Source organism: Malus domestica, chromosome 15 (assembly GCF_042453785.1).
Source record: "Malus domestica chromosome 15, GDT2T_hap1".
Taxonomy (NCBI): domain Eukaryota; kingdom Viridiplantae; phylum Streptophyta; class Magnoliopsida; order Rosales; family Rosaceae; genus Malus; species Malus domestica.
Genome location: NC_091675.1, coordinates 52040150 through 52059524, shown reverse-complemented (window position 1 = coordinate 52059524; position 19375 = coordinate 52040150). Strand labels below are relative to the sequence as shown.

The 19375-nt window shown below is 34.5% G+C and overlaps 1 protein-coding gene across 1 annotated transcript in view; it reads left to right on the top strand.

The window, feature by feature from the left end:
- The window catches only part of LOC139192002 (uncharacterized), a 49093-nt gene that overhangs the window by 3472 nt on the left and 26246 nt on the right, over window positions 1–19375 (top strand). The window contains exon 5 of the mRNA XM_070813048.1: window positions 6211–8112. Within this exon, the coding sequence (XP_070669149.1) occupies window positions 6211–8112 (1902 nt within the window). The remainder of the gene's footprint in view (window positions 1–6210; window positions 8113–19375) is intronic.

Below are 19375 nucleotides of genomic sequence, written 5' to 3'. Positions count from 1 at the left end.
GCCCGAGCTGGGCTCTGGACCAGCCCAAAAGAGACTGAGCAAGAAGCCGGGCTGTTGGCCTGGCGCGTGCACGACAAGCGCGCCTGGGCGCGAGTAGCAGACAGGGCTGTAAGCCCACTTGTGTTCCGGATCCCACCAGCGACGTGGCATGCTTATATCCGTTGGATTTCCAACGGTAAAAAAAATTTAAATTTTACTTTTAAAATAGACCGTCCGATCACAGATCAACGGTCCACGTTAATCAACTAACATAAAATTTATTAAAAAATACAGAAAATTTTAAAAAAAAATTATTTATTTTTTCTATAAATACCTAACTCTCATCTTCCACCTTACACCACATTTCAATATTTTCTACACTTTCTACCAAAGCTTTCATATACTTTTTGTGTGAAAAAAAAATACCAAAAAGCTTTGAAGAATAAAGTGTATTTGATGAGTTTATGTAATTTCATTTTAGTGTGTTTTTTTTTATAGTTTATTTGATGAGTATGTAATTTTATTTTAGTGTGTATTTTTTTTAAGTTTATTTGAAATTTTATCTGAAATTGGTTAAAAATCTTATCCGAAATAAACTTAAAAAAAAACACACCAAATAAATGTGCTGGGTGCCAGCGCATTTTTTTAGGGGTGGGGATGCCTTGGCCTATTACTATTCACTCCAGTCTATTACTGTTCACTTGAGTGGATAAATGCGTTGGGTGCTGGCGCAAAGTCGTTAGGGGTGGACTTGCTCTAAGATTAAGATTTGAAAAACTGAACAGCTGTCTGTTATGAAATCTTGTATCTTCTCATGGGTCTTAAGATTAAAAGAAATCACTAAATTACTCTCATTGTTTCAGTTTTAAAATGGTTTCTTTTATATCTTTGCCTGCACCATCGTTTTCTCCATACCTAACGCTCTCCCACCTGTCCCAAAGCTCCACCGTAGACACCTCTACTCATCACTACATGCTTGTGAGAGTATTCTAGTGCATCTAAAGTACCTATATCATTGCATGCCTTTTTTGTCGTTTCTGGTGTAAATTTGACTGGGTTTTTATTCTTTCCAAAAATCAAAAATAAAAAATGACTCTGTTGTTGGTGGAATCTGATGCTTTTGATTTTAATTGGCATCCATGAATGATGGCCTTTGCTGAGAGAAAAATTGGGCATGACATTCCACTGGAAACAGTGGAATGATATTTTCTGATGTGTATTAGTTATTGGTGTTGCTGTTTGATTAATGCATCGTGTGTCGAGCCTAGCCTGTTGATTAAATGTGACTTGTATAGAGGTATAGCCATTTAATAAATGTTTGCACATAGGTTGAGTTGGTTGATATTTATATGTGGATGAATTTCTGGATCATTTTCCCAAGATGAGTAGACTGGGTATATTCAAAATTGAGAGCAAAATATGCATGAAATCAAAGACTTGAATTTGTTTATATTGTTTATCTCAATGTGCAAAATGAGCTTAAGAAAGTCAATTGGCCCAAATAAACCAAAACAGAGGCACTAGATTGGACGTAATCCCAGCTTAAGTTTTTGGACTTGGATCTAAAAGCTCCCTAAAAAATCTCAGTTTAAACCTTTACCTCATTTATCTTTATAATTATCTGTCCTCATTAATTCAAATAAACCCGGAGACCAACGTTGTCATTGACCATGGTCAGGTAACCTATATTTGCATTTATATTCACCAATCTTCATTTGTTTGATGGGTGCTTAGCTGATCACTGTGTTCTTGCTTAAGGATAACGTATTTTCTCTACCTGATGAAACAAATGTATTTACATTAGCTATGCATCAATACTTGTTCAAGTAATAATTTTTTTTTCAGATACGCTAATTATTATCTGATGTGCAGCTGCTTAGCAGTTACGATATTATTTCTTGTTATGCCCCAAAAATGATAGTCGTGACATTGTTTATTCTACCTACAAGAAGACTGACTATGCAAGTCAGCAGTTCAATGTCCGTGTTGTGGTAAGTTCCTGTTGTTAGATTACGATATTTTAAAAAATTGGTTTGTATATTTACCATACGTGTCAACTAAGAGTTGTTGGTCTAGCGGCCAGGCCCTTGGTTTTGCTCCCTAGTGGTTTGGGGTCTAACTCTCTCCCACGGTACCCACAGAGCAAAATGCTAGAGTTTCTTGCTCCCCAAATGTTGTGGGGTCAAGCGGGGGCCTAAGTGATCCCTGTATTCATCTGAGAAGGGAAAATTTAATTTTTTGATCGTGTGTAAAAATTTTCTGCAGCCAGCGGTGGCCTTCATCAAAGATAGGGAATGGGTGTCGAACTGTGTCGGTGCTAAGATTGCACTATTGAAGTATACTTTTGAAGCTCTCTACGGGTAAATCTTCTCTCAACCGGGGTACTTTAAACTTGTGATCGTATATATGTGGGTGGTTTATAGAGGATTTTGTTTTTAATTTTAGCATGTTTTAACTATTTTTTACAGCCTTTTTTATTTTTTTTAGTACATCGATATTTTTACATTAAAGGAAGGGGAAGTTCAGCTAAGCCACATAATGGGCAGCCTAAATTAGTATTGAATTCACCATCCACGAGATTCGAATCTAAGATCTCTCACAACCATTTTGGATGCAGAAAATCCTCTCACTAGAGATAGGAATAATAGATGTCCTCTCTTTTCTATCTACCTCTCTTTCTCTTTCTCTCTTTCTCTCTTTCTCTTTCTCTCTTTCTCTCTTTCTCTCTTTCTCTCTCACTTAGCACCAGACACTATTTGTTGCTTCAATCCATGATACTGATTTTTTTTTTGCCAATGGTGAATATGAGTCTTTACTATTTATCATAAATCACCTCTTGGTATTTTGCTAACATATTTACCAAATTAACATTTTTTTGGTAATTAATTAAAAAAAAGTTAACATAAACAAAAAATGTGCAACCAATCAAATTATCACATAAAATCATAAAAACTTCAAATTTAGAGATTATACTATAAGAATTCTACCATTGGAGTCATTATTCCATTAAGAACACAAAAATTCCTTTTAAATTTTTAAATGAGTACTCAAAAATGACAATGGGAGCCCCTAAATAGACACTTCTATTAGTAAGATAGGATTCTCTATCTATTAATGGAGGATAGTGAATCTTATTTACTACTTTTTCATTATTGGGTGGCCATTTTTTCCATGATGCGCCGGATTGTAGAAATATGATGTCATCTGCGTGGGATGGTTGCTAGTTTCTATATGTAGCATAACAACTTTTTTGTTGATTTAGGCTGAACATTCTGTTTTAGTTTAAGGAATCAAAGTTAAATTAATTTAAGGGGACCCATGAGATTCTCCCACCAACCTTTTTGATCCAAAGATGATCACACCATTAAGAATGAGCAATTTTGCCAATTACTCGCTTAGTTGCTATAAAGTTGAATTAATTGAGGGTAACGCTATTCACATACCTATTTTCACTTTTTACATGTTTTTTTTTCTTTAGTTTTTTGTTGTTTGATCGAATGAATAGCGGAAAATTAATAGACAACCATTAACAAGGGTATGTGGGAGGTAAAAACAGATATGTGGATTGCACCAACCATAATTGAATGGGAGTTGATTTACCCTTATGTCCCTTCTTTGCTTTAGATTTCTCCTCCTGTTTTGCACTTCTTCCTTTTTAGGAGAATGTTTACATGAAACAGACTCACTATCACATGACGTCCCTAGTCTAACAATGTATTGTCATGATGTAAGTTTTTTTTTCACATGACAATGTGTGGTCGGAACGTCATATGATGGTGAACCCGTTCTATGTAAATAATTCACCATTTCTGGATTCAGAGTTGAGAAACATAGAGCAACTAAAGGGAAACAATACTCCTAGTCCTGGATGTGAAGAAGGGTGAAAGAAAAATGTTTTTTTTTTTTCCGTTTTATTGAATGAAACCTATATAAAGGGCTAATATATTATGACAACAAAGCCAATTTAAAAAAAAAAGTTTTTTGGTCTAAAGAAAATGTTGGAACCTAGTAAAATTGGACCAAATTCAACGGGAATGTTAATTTCTTTTTGTTAATTATTTTTGGTTAAATGTTCCTGATTTTTTAATATCTCAAACATTTTTTGTTTGTCTTGAATTTTAAGATGTGCTCTTATTTTCTTTAATGTGTTTTGGTTATTTTTAGAACACATTAAACTACATTTTCGTTTTCCAAAACAAATATTTTCATATAAATTCAAGTTCTTATTGAACAAACCAGGGGCATTGATTTTATTGCTTGATTGATCTAAGAATATTGGTTGCCTTGTTTGTTTAATGTGTTCTGGAAAAATAAGAAGAAATTTACTAGAGTAAAAAGAAGAAAAATAAGAAACGTGGAAGTGAAGGAGAAATAGAAAGTAAATTAGGGCATAAGAGTAACTTGGCTTTAGCAAATGTCCTAGCAATAAACTAAGAAGTGATTGTTAGCATTGCTTTTACGAGACACAATATATGCTATAGGTGTGCCTTCAACTTAGTGCTAGACTACGAATGTTTTAGCCTTTGGATTTGATTTTCACAATAAAAAAAATTAAATAAATAAAATCCCAAGAGGGATACAATTGACGACATAAAGAGACACAATAAGCTACACTCATATAGCATGCATGGCTTTTGATATGGAGAAATGTTATCAGAATAATAGAGAGATTCTGTGGTAGTATGAAAAGAGTTGTAAATAAGAAAATAAAAAAGGGTTAACATGCATGTAAAAGTTGTACGTGCATGCTTTCATAACTCTATAAATGAAGCCCTCCCCTTCACTCATCTCTCACACAGATACCTCTCTGACTCTCAAGGATACCATTTTTGGAGTTGAGGTTTTAATTAAGATTTTCTCTATCTTGTCTCATTTCTCTTCAATCTTCTTTTGGTATCTGCAATATACTAATTAAGGTATATTTCTCTCTTCTCTCATTTCTATTCCATCTTATGTAGCTATTTGATTGTTTGATAAATTCTTTGTTTTAATATTAATTAAGAAAGTAAAGAGGAACAAAACATTTTAAGTTTTCTCACCAAGAATCACCCCACCTCTTTACTCTTGGTTGATTTAGTGTTTCTAGTTCATGACCAAATTCAAATCTACCGTCTGCGGAATTGGATGGGGGCTGGGGCGGATCCACAGTGGGGTCGTCGGGGTCGCACGACCCCTTGGAAACCATGGAAACAACCTTGAAGCTCCCATACGCGACCTCTTGGAGCTGGGGTCGTCGGGGTCGTCGGGGTCGGAGTCGCATGCCAAGTGTTCGACAAAAATCCTGAACGAAGCTCGGCACTGCAGGAAGAGGAAGAAGAAGCTGCGCGCTTCTTTTTTTTCAAAACATACGGGCAAAACGGCGTCGTTTTGGCCCAGGAAATTTTTTTAAATGACCTGGCCAAAACGGCGTCGTTTTGGGCCAGGCCGAAAAAAAAAAAAAATTAAATTCCCACCGTGTCCCCCCCCCCCCCCCATCCCAGCCTTTCCTACCCGACCCCTATACAATTAAAAGCCCCAATTTTTCATCCTTCAACCCTAACTCAATACCCCCAAATCCTCAACTCCTCTCCTCTCCTCCCTTGCTGCTGTTGCCCCCAAACCTTCAACGTGAACTCCATCTCCTCCCTTGCTGCTCCTCTGCTGGCGGCTCCAACTCCATCTCCTCCCTTGGTTTTTATATTGTGATGTGAGTATTTATTTTGAATATTTTGTATATGTAGAATATATTTAATTAATTGAAATTCAATTCATATTTATTTTGTGAGTTTTTATTGTGAGTTTTTATTGATGGTTTGTTTATATTGATGATTTGTTTATATTGTGAGTTTTTATTGGTTTGTTTTTATTGATGGTTTGTTTATATTGTGATTTTTTATTTTCATTATTTTGTAGATGTAGAATGCAAGATGAGATATTTAATTTAATTGAAATGCAATTCATATTTATTTTGATTATGTTTATGGTTTGTTTATATTGTGTGAGTATTTATTTTGAATATTTTGTATATGTAGAATATATTTAATTTAATTGAAATTCAATTCATATTTATTTTGGTTATATTGATGGTTTGTTTATATTGTGAGTTTTTATTTTCATTATTTTGTATATGTAGAAATTAGAATGCAAGATGAGATATTTAATTTAATTGAAAATCCAATTCATATTTATTTTGATTATGTTTATGGTTTGTTTATATTGTGAGTATTTATTTTGAATATTTTGTATATGTAGCAAGCATTATTATGGAACGGTTTTTTTAAGAGAAAGTCATCATCGGGTTCGGGTAGTTCGAATAATGTTGATAGTTCAAATACTGTTGGTAGTTCAAGAACTCCAAGTTCAAGACAAAGTCAGTTAGATGATGTTTTGGGTAATCTTCAAGCGGATCCTGGATTAAGAACTCGAATAATAGATTATGACGCTAATTTGAGAGATGAGGTCCGAAGATTATATCTACAAAAAGGACCTTGTCAACCTAGAGGTCATAATTTCCCAATAACTAATATGTCGGGAATTAATCGACGCTTCATTCCCCAATGGTTTGATGAGTTTGATTGGTTGGAGTATAGTGTATCTAAAGATGCGGCATTTTGTCTCTATTGCTATCTCTTTAAAACCAATTTTGAACAAGTGGGTAGTGAAGCTTTCACTGGAGATGGATTTAAGAATTGGAAGAAAGGGAGAGAAAGATTTAAGATGCATGTTGGACCGGTTGGGAGTGTTCATAATAAGGCTAGAGAAGCTGCTACAAATTTGATGAATCAAGCTACACATATTGAAACGGCAGTGAGCAAACACTCTGACCAAACTCGTAAGGCTTATCGCACATGCTTGATTGCTTCAATCAAGTGTACTAAGTTTTTATTGCGACAAGGTCTTCCTTTTCGTGGCCATGATGAAAGTGCCACTTCAAGCAATAGGGGAAATTACTTGGAGTTATTGCAATTCCTTGCAGATAATAATGATAAAGTTAGAGAAGTTGTGATGGAAAATGCTCCGGGGAATCTCAAATTACTAGCTCCTTCCATTCAAAAAGAAATTGTGAATTCATGTGCCCTTGAAACACTTGATGCTATCATGGATGGTCTAAAAGATAGATTCTTTTCAATATTGGTGGATGAAGCACGTGATGTGTCTGTGAAAGAGCAAATGGCTATGGTGTTGCGTTATGTGGATGACAACGGGCATGTAATTGAAAGATTTGTGGGTATCCAACATGTTACCGACACTACTTCAAGTTCACTAAAGGATGTTATTGACACATTGTTTTCTCGCTACGGTTTGAGCATTTCCAAGCTACGAGGACAAGGTTATGATGGTGCTAGCAATATGAGAGGTGAGTTGAATGGCCTTAAAACAAAGATATTGAGAGAACAACCTTGTGCATATTATGTTCATTGCTTTGCTCATCAACTTCAACTAGCTCTTGTTGCCGTAGCAAAGAATAATATAGACATTGCCTCTTTTTTTGCAACGGCTAATAATGTGGTTAATCATGTTGGAGCATCTTGTAAGCGGCGTGATTCACTTAGAGGGCAACTTCAAGAAGAGCTTGTGATAGCTTTTGAAAATGATTGTCTTATAACGGGGCGAGGCTTAAATCAAGAAACAAGTCTCAAACATGCCGGTGACACACGATGGAACTCACACTATGGTACCTTGATTAGCATCATTTCTATGTTTTCATCCGTGGTTCATGTGCTTCAAATGGTTATTGATGATAATCCCAATGAAAGTGCGGGTGAAGCAAATACGTTAATGAGAGTGATACTTACTTTTGAGTTTGTGTTTCACCTTTTCTTGATGAAAGTCATATTGGGACTCACAAATGATTTGTCACAAGCATTGCAAAGGAAAGATCAAGAAATTGTGAATGCAATGGCTTTAGTGAAATCATGCAAGGAAAAGCTATATTGGATGAGGAATAATGGGTTCGATGCATTGGTTGATGAAGTATCTTCTTTTTGTGAAAAACATCATATTGATGTTCCTAACATGGAAGAGGCATTTATACTTCCAAGGAGGTCAAGGCGTTATGCTCCAATAAAGACAAATCGTCATCATTATCGTGTGGAGCTCTTTATTTATGTCATTGATGAGCAAATTACGGAGTTAGAGGATCGCTTTAATGAGGTAAATACCGAGTTGCTTATTTGTATGGCATGTTTGAGTCCGAAAGATTCATTTGTAGCTTTTGATAAACCAAAGTTACTTCGTCTTGCTCAATTTTATCCTCAAGACTTTTCGGATGAAGATCGTTTGGCACTTGAAGATCAACTTGAGATTTATATTCATTATGTGTGTTCCAGTAGTGATTTCTCTCAATTGGAAGGGATTGGTGATCTTGCAAAAAAAATGGTGGAGACAAGGATGCATCAAGTATTCAATTATGTATATTTGCTCATTACATTGTCTTTAGTTTTACCAGTTGCAACTGCTTCAGTAGAGAGAGCATTTTCTGTCATGAATATTGTTAAGGGTCCACTTAGGAACAAAATGGGAGATCAATGGTTGAGTGATAGCTTGCTTGTTTATATTGAGAGAGATATTTTTGCTTGTATTGAAAATGAAGCTATAATGCTTCGTTTTCAAAATATGAAACCTCGTCGTGGACAATTATAGTTTGTAATATTGTTTCCATTATGAATTATGAATGAAAGTACTATGATTTCATTTTCAATATGTTTTTCCATCCTAAATTTTTATTTGAACTTTTACACTGCGACCCCTTGGGGTAAGATTCCTGGATCCGCCACTGGATGGGGGCACCTTTTTGGGTCTATGTTTCTATGACTTTTGAATGGGGGACATATGGGCCTATAAAACTCATATATGATAATACCCGTTGGAATTGTTTGCAAATTTTTGATCTGATAGGTCAATTTTTTGTTTGAAGATTGAAGGGAAATGAGACAAGATAGAGAAAAATGTAATTAAAAGCTCCAAAAATGGTATCCTTGAGAGTCAAAGAGGTCTCTGTGTGAGAGATGAGTGAAGGGGAGGGCTTCATTTATAGTTATGAAAACATGCACGTACAACTTTTAAATGCATGTTAACCCTTTTTTATTTTCTTATTTACCACTTTGCTATTTTGTCTTCTTTCATACTATCACAGAATCTCTTATTGTCCTGATAATATCTCTCCATATCAGAAGGCATGCGTGCTATATGAGTGTAGTTTAATGTGTCTCTTTATGTTGTTAATTGTATTCCTCTTGTTTTTTTTTTTTTTTTTTAGTGAAAATCAAATCTAAAGGCTAAAACATTCGTAGTCTAGCACTAAGTGTTATGTAGCATTAAAGTCATACATGTAGCATATATTGTCTCTTAAAAGCAATGCTAACAACTACTTTTGAGTTTATTGCTAGGACACTTGCTAAAGCCAAGTTACTCTTATGTCCTTATTTGCTTTCTCTTTCTCCTCCACCACGTTTCTTATTTTTCTTTTTCTTACCCTAGAATTTCATCTTATTTTTCTAGAACACATTAAACAAACAAGGCAATCAATATTCTTAGATCAGTCAAACAATAAAATCGATGCCCCTAGTTTGTTCAATGAGAACTTGAATTTATATGAAAATATTTGTTTTGGAAAACCAAAATGTAGTTTAATGTGTTTTTTAAAAAAATCACAATACATTAAAGAAAATAAGAGCACATCTTAAAATTGAAGACAAATAAAACATGTTTGAGATATTAAAAAATCAGGAACGTTTAACAAAAAGAAATTAACCTTTCCGTTGAATTTGGTCCAATTTTACTAGGTTCCAACATTTTATTTAGACCAGAAATCCTTTTTTTTTAGATTGGCTTTATATAGGTTCCATTTAATAAAAAAGAAAAAAACATTTTCTTTCACTGTTCTTCATATCCAGGACTAGGTGTATTGTTTTCCTTTAGTTGCTCTATGTTCTCTACTATGAACCCGCAAAAGGTGAGTTATTTACATCGAACGGGTTCACCGTCATATGGCGTTCCGACCATACATTGTTATGTGAAAAAAAACTTACACATGACAATACATTGTTAGACAAGGGACGTCATGTGATCGTTAGTCCGTTTCATGTAAGTCATTTTCCTAAAAAGAAAGAAGTGCAAAACGGGTGGAGAAATCTAAACCAAAGAAGGGGCATAAGGGTAAATTGACTCCCATTCAATCAAGGGTGGTGCAATCCACAAATCTCTTTTTACCTCCCACACATTCTTGTTAATGGTTGTTTATTAATATTCTGCTATTCATTCGATCAAATAGCAAAAAACTAAAGAAAAAAAATGTGAAAATAGGTATGTGAATAGCGCTACTCTCAATTAATTCAACTTTATAGCAACTAAGCGAGTAGTTGGCAACATTGCTCATTCTTAATAGTGTGATCATCTTTGAATAAAAAAGGTTGGTGGGAGAATCTCATGGCCCCTTTAAATTAATTCAACTTTGATTCCTTAAACTAAAACAGAATGTCCCGCCTAGATCAACAAAAAAAGTTGCTATGCTACGTACAAAAACTAGCAACCATCCCATGCGGACGACATAATATTTCTGCAGTCTGGCGCATCATGAAAAAAAAGGGCCACCAGTCATGAAAAAGTAGTAAATAAGATTCAGTATCCTCCATTAATAAATAGACAATCCTGTCTTACTAATAGAAGTCTCTGTTTAGGGACTCCCACTGCTATTTTTGAGTACTCATTTAAAATTTTAAAGGGAATTTTTGTGTTCTTAATGGAATAATGCCTCTAATGGTAGGGTTCTTATAGTATAATCTTTAAATTTGAAGTTTTTATGTGATAATTTGATTGGATGCGCATTTTTTGTTTATGTTTAACTTTTTTTTAGTTAATTACACAAATAAAAAAGGAAAGATGTTAATTTGGTAAATATGGTATCAAAATACCAAGAGGTGATTTATGATCAATAGTAAAGATTCATATTCACCGTTGGCAAAAAAAATAACAACATATCAATACCATGGATTGAAGCAACGAATAGTGTGTCTGGTGGTAAGTGAGAGAGGACAGCTATTATTCCTATCTCTAAGAGGATTTTTTGCACCTAAAATGGTTGTGGTTGTGGCCTCAATTATTGACGAACACGTATTAAATTTATGACAACAAAGTTTTTAAAAAGTTGAGTTTATAAATACGTATCAATCAATAATTAGGGTCACAGAAAGGCCATATCCAATTTTGGGTGCAGCAAATCCTCTCTCCTCTAGCCATGGGGGCTTTGTTTTGGCCATTCAAAAATTACTATTATAAAGAATGGAAAATTCTAGAGATGTTTTGTTCTTAGAAAATATTTTGTAGACAATATGATGTGGGGTTGATGATTGGCTTGTGATGCACATGCTGGGTCCTGATGCTTTTTAATTAGCAATTCTTATAGCCCTAGGTGGAGATAGTTTTGCACAAATTTAGGCTAAATTAAGTGAGCTATATATAGCCTTTGGTTGGAGATGGTTCTAAGATTGACAATCACATAATAGTCATAACATATGCACCCAGTATAAGGAGACCACCTAATAAGTCTAAGGGCATGTTATTTCATATTAAACTGATTAATCGATATCAGGAACAAAATTAAACGACAGTGAATATAATCAAATTCACATATTTTGGAAAAGAGACATGGAACGCAGGCCTAATTCCAAGCATGTGATTTGGCAGATGTACAACAAATTTAAATTCATTGGGCATTCATAGCACATGTACGCTTTTTAGTTATATTGCTCTGTGACCTTCTCAACTATATCCTAATTATTCTTAAACCCACCTCACTTTATTCAACCAATATATATATATATATATAATTCAAACTAATTAAATACAATGAAGCCCACAAAACAATAATGGCACAAATTAAATCGAGAACTAAAACTACAAATCCAAATAACCCTAATATCATAGAAACTAAATATTTACCGTTAAATACGCAGAACCCTACTTTGAGCTCACAAGGCTTCCTCAAAAAAATATTTGGACCAAAATAACCCTGAAACCGAATCAAAATTTCGGAATTGGCCCTTCAAGCTCAAATTGTTGGGCTTTTTTTAATTTATTTGGATTTTGGACTGAATATAAAAAAATATTCTTGCAACAAGTGTAACAAATTCAAGCACTATTTTTCCAGATCATACAAAAATTCATAATTTCATACCAACCTCTAATTCCAATTCATACGAAGCCAAATTCTCTAGTCTATCAAACTACTTAAATTAAAAGTGCATACAACCAAAATGAAATAAGTTGCAAACCCAAAAGCAAAAAGTTAAGTTACAAATCAAATTTCCAAATGAATTTTAACAAACCAAAAGCAAAACGTTAAGTTTAAGTTCATCCAGTTTGGCCCCTTCCACACGTTGATGGTTGACTGCTTAGTCTTCTTTTAGTTGCTCTTGAAAGGGGTGCAAAGGTATTGATTGGCGTTGTTGAACTTGAGGTGGTGGAGGAGGAGGTGGCATTTCATCTTTTTGAGTTGGATTCTCCTCACCTCTCAAATTAGGCTCCCCTAAAATTATTATGGCTAACAAATCGAACTAAATTATTATGGTTGGCCAATTGTGAGGTTTATTGGCTAACCAAGTGCTTCGAATTATTTGTTATCTTTTAGGCACAACTGAGGAAAACCACATAACTGATGCTCACCGAACACAAAGAAAGGGTCCAAACATCCCATTGCCAACAATGAGTTATCACATAAATTATCGAAACCTAGCAAAGCTTTCGTACAACAAATATCCACTGATAGTTTTTCGAAAATTTGGCATGAAAGAGACCAATGTGGTAAGTGATTCCATTCTTTTGTTTATTTGAGCATAAACTCTACACGTAATTATTTCATAGGCTACTTTACTTTCATGCTTCTAGGTATGTGTGTATACAGTAGTGATGCAAATTGTGGATTTTATGGTCAAAGTTCTTTTCATATGTGAATTGATTGTGTATGTTGTAGTGTGTTGGGTGGACAGGATGAGGGTATTTACTATTCTCAGGTTCACCAGATAAGATTACAACATCTTTTATACTGATATTCCGTGGATGCATTACCAAGAAGAAGAAACATTCAAGTAATGTTTCATACTTTTTGTTTCACACATTGGAATATAACTAACTTCAATTATTTGAGTGTGGTGTTAGTATGTGTTGCAAATATTCCACACAATACATATTTCGAAACATGTTCCTTTGGTTATCACCAGTAAGGTGAGTTCCATACTCGATCGTTGATTGGAAGCACAAAAGACGAGAGATGATTGCCTAGCCCGGGTGAAATTTATATTGAGGTAGTTTAAGTGCATTTCACTTAATTCAATGTTATTTTTATTTGTTTACAATTTTTTGATTATTTCTTGGTATCTTGTTTAGGCAATTATGTCTTTATGTATATCAGGCTAGAGAGAAGCTTGGGAAAGATGGTCATTTGGTCTTTTCAGTTGATACGATTTTGATCGTGGATGGACAGATTAAATTACATTTTCCTATCAAAATTCAAAGTGGACATAACATAAAGTTCGAGAGTTTGGTTAAAGATCTAGACCAGATGCGTTATGTAGTTAATTGGATTTTAAATTGAAGTGGTATTCATATGGGAAGTGTTAATTTATGAGCTAAAGAATATGTTTATGTTTGCGCAAAATGATAATAGGTGAGTGCTTTTTAATTTGTGTTTGATCTATTTATTTTATTTGGTTTGTAGTTATAATTTTCATTTTGAATGATGACAAGTGTTATTCTGTACTATAGGTTTCTTGAAAATCACATTGCAGGGTTCGGCGTTAAATAATTCAATAGGACGAAATGGAATGCGTTGTTGGGCATGGTCAAAGTTTAAAGATAGTGGGGTTATTTTGGTAAGATATACACACAAAGAGGCATTCGTAAGAAGTATAATTGGAAGCAGAATCTAAGAAGGGTGTTAGGAGATATAAAGTACCAATATTGGATTGGTTAGGTAGATGGTTTTGACTAGTTTGGTGAGTGTGATGTGTTAGAATACTTGAGGTTCAGCTGTGTTAGCATACACTGAAGTCATATAAGAATACCTGATCTTTAGTGTGCACCATGGTAATACGGCTGAACCTCAAGTATGCTAACACATCACACTCACCAAACTAGTAAAATCATCTACATGACCAGTCCAATATTGATACTTTCATCTCCTAACACCCTTCTTAGATTCTGCTTCCAATTATACTTTTTGCGTATGCCCCTCTTTGTGTATATCTTATCAACCACTAGTCTAGCCAATTTTGTAGGTTCTTTGTTCATACCAAACATAACCCCACTATCTTTAAACTTTGATCATGCCCAACAACGCATTCTATTTCGCCTTATTGAATCATTTAATGGCAAGCCCTGCAGTGTGATTTTCAATAACCTATAGTACAAAAAAACACTTGTCATCATTCAAAATGAAAATTATAACTACAAATAAAATAAATAGATCAAACACAAATTAAAAGGCACCTACCTATTATCATTTTGCACAAACATAAACATATTCTTTAGCTCATAAATATCAACACTTCTGATATGAATGCCACTTCAATTTAAAATCCAATTAACTACATTACGCATTTGGTCTAGATCTTCTTTAACCAAACTCTCCAACTTTATGTACTGCCCGCTTCGAATTTTGATAGGAAAAAGGTCATTTAATCTGTCCATCCGCGATCATAATCGTATCAACTGTAATGACTATCTTTCCCAAGCTTCTCTCTAGCATGATATACATAATTGACTAAACAAGATACCAAAAAACTATAAAAAAATAAAAATAACATTGAATTAAGTGAAATGTACTTAACCTACCTCAATATAAATTTCACCCGGGCTAGTCAATCATCTCTCGTCTTTTGTGCTTCCAACTAACGACCGAGTATGGAACTCACCCTACCGGTGATTACCGAAGGAACATGTTCCGAAATATGTATTGTGTGAATATTTGCAACACATATTTACTAACACCACACTCAAATAATTGAAGTTGGTTATATTCCAATGTGTAAAACAAAAGGTTGGAAACATTACTTGAATGTTTCTTCTTCTCGGTAATGCATGCATGGAATATTGGTATAAGAGATGTTGTCATCTTATCTAGTGAACTCTGAGAATAGTAAATATCCTCATTTAGTCCACACTGCAACATATACAATCAATTCACATATGAAGAGAACTTTGACCATAAAATCCACAACATGCATCACTACTGTACACAAATGCCTAGAAGCATGAAAGTAAAGTAGCCTATGAAATAATTACATGTAGAGTTTTTCAAATTTATGTTCCACTCTTGTGGCATCAAGTCCAATAACCCCAGTCACAAATTTCCCATTTTTATAGAAAAAGAACAACGGCTGCAAAAATATTCACATTTACAAAGCATTATTCTATCTAAAGATAACAATAAGGTTGATATTCATTGATCTTGAACGTCCCCACATATAGAAGTTTGTGCTCAAATAAACAAAAGAATGGAATCACTCACCACAGTGGTATCTTTCACTTAAAACTTTCCTATAGAGAATATATATATATAAACGTTAGGTCTACATGGTGAAGGATAATAAAGTCTAGAAAAAGTTAGTTGCCAAACTGATCTAGTGAAATATACAACATTTTGATGTCATTACGACTATAAGAAGAAAAATAAATTTCATCACTTAACCGTTGAACATTATTCACCAACTTTATTAATTGTTACAGAAATAAAAGCAAATGGTTTCCCTAGAATCCCCTGCCAAAAGAAGTTCAACACATCCAGCAAGCTGCAAAAAGCAAGTGTACAAGGGTCTAAAACTAATCTGGGAAGTGCGAACTATAAAGACTACAAATAAATTCAATGCATCTAGCCAAGCTGCAAAATTAAAGTAGCGTGACTTGAAGTCAATGAAAAAGACTAATGTAAAAAACAAAGGAATACTAATGAAAAGAGTTTGAAAACTTTGAGTTTTAATGATAAAGACAAAATAAAGGGTAAAGTGAATAGTACTAGAATTGACTTTTTAGTGTAAAAATATGATTTTTCGTTAGAGTAAAGAGTATCACGGACTTTTCGTTATAACTTCAAAAAAACAACCCCACCGCACAAGAAAAGGAAAAAGAATAATTCAGTATGTAATTGTAACCACATCATCTTAAACGGGCTGCAATAGTCCCAAATCATCTTATACGAGCTGCAATGACCTTATATAAATTGAGTAAACAGTATATACCCTAGTGGCCTAATAAACTTACTTTCCTTTCTTTTTCTTTTTTGATTAAGTGGAGGCTCTAAGACCAAAATATTAAAAATGCAAGCCTGACTGGGCATTATCAAAACATGGAGGTCCCACTAACACCATCACTAAAGACATACTAGAACTATACAAATGATTTTCAAGTCTTTTTTTTTTAATAAATTACTATTTCAAGTAAAAGAACTCAAGTAAACCAGATATCTGATGATTTAGTAGCGTATTTGAATGTCACACCTTATCAAGTATTGTCTCATATATGATTACATGTGGGAACTTCCATCTCAACTCTGCAACGGTTGGAGCAAAGATATTGCCTGGGTAAGACGAAACAGAAAGAGTAAGTTGAGAGAAGCAGTTTATTACATGATTGATGCATTGTAAAAATATTACAAATTATAAGCCTGGATTGGTAAGCGACCGAAAAAGAAGACTGATGTCAAACCATCTACTCAAACAAATAAAAACAATAAAGGTTAAGAACTGAATGAAAATTAAAAGTTCACTCACTAGCAGTAAGCATTACCGGAGGTAATTTCTCTAGAAAGTCTCGTTGGCCCTTAACGCGGGCAATGTTTGAAAAACCTGGAAGAAAAAAAAGGGCAATGTTAAATCAGGACAAATTTGAAGCCATTTACTTGAAATGGCCCACACATTTCCATATTACGTAAACCAGTCCGCAGTATAAGTTATAACGAGCTTCTTAGTTACACCTGTGGCCACCGCATAAAATGCTAGAGAACCCATGCACTACAAAATGTTGAATGAATGTTTACACAAGAATATTTAAAAAAAAAAAAAAGGACAAAAGCAAAATGTTGAATGCATCTTTGCTAACATATGGTCTTTGTTGGGTTTTTGGCTCAAAATTAGGATGATGCAATAAATTAGGTTTGTGTTACCTATTTGGTTTTGGTGTCCTATTTGAGTTTGGATTTTGACTTCTTAGTTGGTTTCCTTGGTGGAGAGATTTTGTTAAATACTTATTTGATTAGGATTTGGATTTGCTTTCTATTAGGATTCTTATTGTAACCTAAGTCCTACGCACTATAAATAGGACCTTAGGGTTAGTGTATTTTGTGTGACTCATTCGTGTGACAATTTGGTGAGAGTCAATTTGTGAGTTAGAGAGCAATTTGGGAGAATCTTCTCCTTTTGTTTTGAGTTCTCTACTCGTTTGGTTTAGGGTTTGTAATTTGTGGGATTTGGGTTGTGAGAGTTTAAACAATCTTTTGTAATCTCCGTTTGTTTAGTGAAATTCCTTACCATGCTTCGCCCGTGGAGTAGGCTTTACACCGAACCACGTAAATCTCTTGTGTTAGTTTGAGATTGTTTGTTTTAGCTTTCTCCTACGATGTTGATATTTGATACTTTGTTATAATTCATTTCCGTTTGCACATAAAAGTACAACAAGTGGTATCAGAACCTAGGTTTTGGCTTGGGCTTTGCCTGGCAGTCACTATGAAGCCTTCTGTGTCATCGGTGAAAGTTGATATTGAAAAGTTCGACGGCAATGACTTTGGTATTTGGCAATTGAAGATGCATGCTTTGTTAGTTCAACAAGGGCTTTTGAAAACGTTAAAGGGTGTGAAGGCTTTGCCGAGTTCGTGGACTGATGAAGAAAAAGAAGACGTTATGGAGCGGGCACTTGGAGCAATCCTGCTGACTTTATCGAATGAAGTCTTACGTGAAGTTGGTAGCATCAAATCTGCATCGGAGTTGTGGCAAAAATTGGAGAGCTTGTATATGACCAAATCCCTTGCTAAATGGTTGTATTTGAAGAAAAGTTTGCATACTCTTCATATGGATGAAGGTACGTCAATTCATAAGCATGTTGATGAATTCAATAAACTTATGATGGATTTGAAAAGTGTGGACAACCAAATTAGTGATGAGGATTATGCGATAACTTTGTTGTGTTCTTTATCTCCTTCGTATGAACACTTTGTCGATACAATGCTATTTGGTAGATAAAGTCTTAGTTTGAAGATGTTAAAGTCACTTTAAATTCTAAAGAGCTAAAGAATAAAGTGTCTGACACACAAGATGGAGCTTTGGTAGTTCAAGGAAGGAATAAGGAAATGGGCAAACTTGGAAAGAACACTTGTAGCTATTGTTATAAGGAAGGTCATTGGAAAGTAGATTGCCCTAAACTCAAGTGCAAAATGAAGCCGTTTGATAAGTCTTTTGCTAGTGTTGATGCAAACATTGCAGAAGATCATTGTTTTGAACTCCTCTAAAAGTTATGTGAGGAGGTGGAGCTTGACTCAAGCTCTTTGGGTGGAGTGCAATTCGCACTTTTTATTCGTATGTTCAAGCTTTTGCTTGGATTTTATTTCGTATTTGTTAGTTTCCATAATGGAATTTGTTAGAGAAGGCGTTGGAGGAAATTTCAAGTTTGAAGACTTTTGGATTTTTTGAGTCTAGGTGGAGATCAGTTTCGAAAGAATTTGGTGCACGTTTGCATTTGTATTTTGGTATCCCAAATTTGGAAGTTTGCTAATTTCTCGCCGAGGTGGAGATTGTTGGGTTTTTGGCTCAAAATTAGGATTATGCAATAAATTAGGTTTGTGTTACCTATTTGGTTTTGGTGTCCTATTTGGGTTTGGATTTTGACTTCTTAGTTGGTTTTCTTGGTGGAGAGCTTTTGTTAAATACCTATTTGATTAGCATTTGGATTTGCTTCCTATTAGGATTCTTATTGTAACCTAAGTCCTATGCACTATAAATAGGACCTTATGGTTAGTGTATTTTGTGTGACTCATTCGTGTGGCAATTTGGTGAGAGTCAATTTGTGAGTTAGAGAGCAATTTGAGAGAATCTTCTCCTTTTGTTTTGAGTTCTCTACTCGTTTGGTTTAGGGTTTGTAAATTGTGGGATTTGGGTTGTGAGAGTTTAAACACTCTTTTGTAATCTCCGTTTGTTTAGTGAAATTCCTTGCCGTGTTTCGCCCATGGAGTAGGCTTTACGCCGAACCACGTAAATCTCTTGTGTTAATTTGAGATTGTTTATTTTAGCTTTCACCTACGACATTGATATTTGGTACTTTGTTATAATTCGTTTCCGTTTGCGCATAAAAGTACAACAGTCTTCACTCCGAGAATGACAACAACACTGCCACACTTTTCAAACCCTTTCACTGCATGTCCAACACATTATGGGGA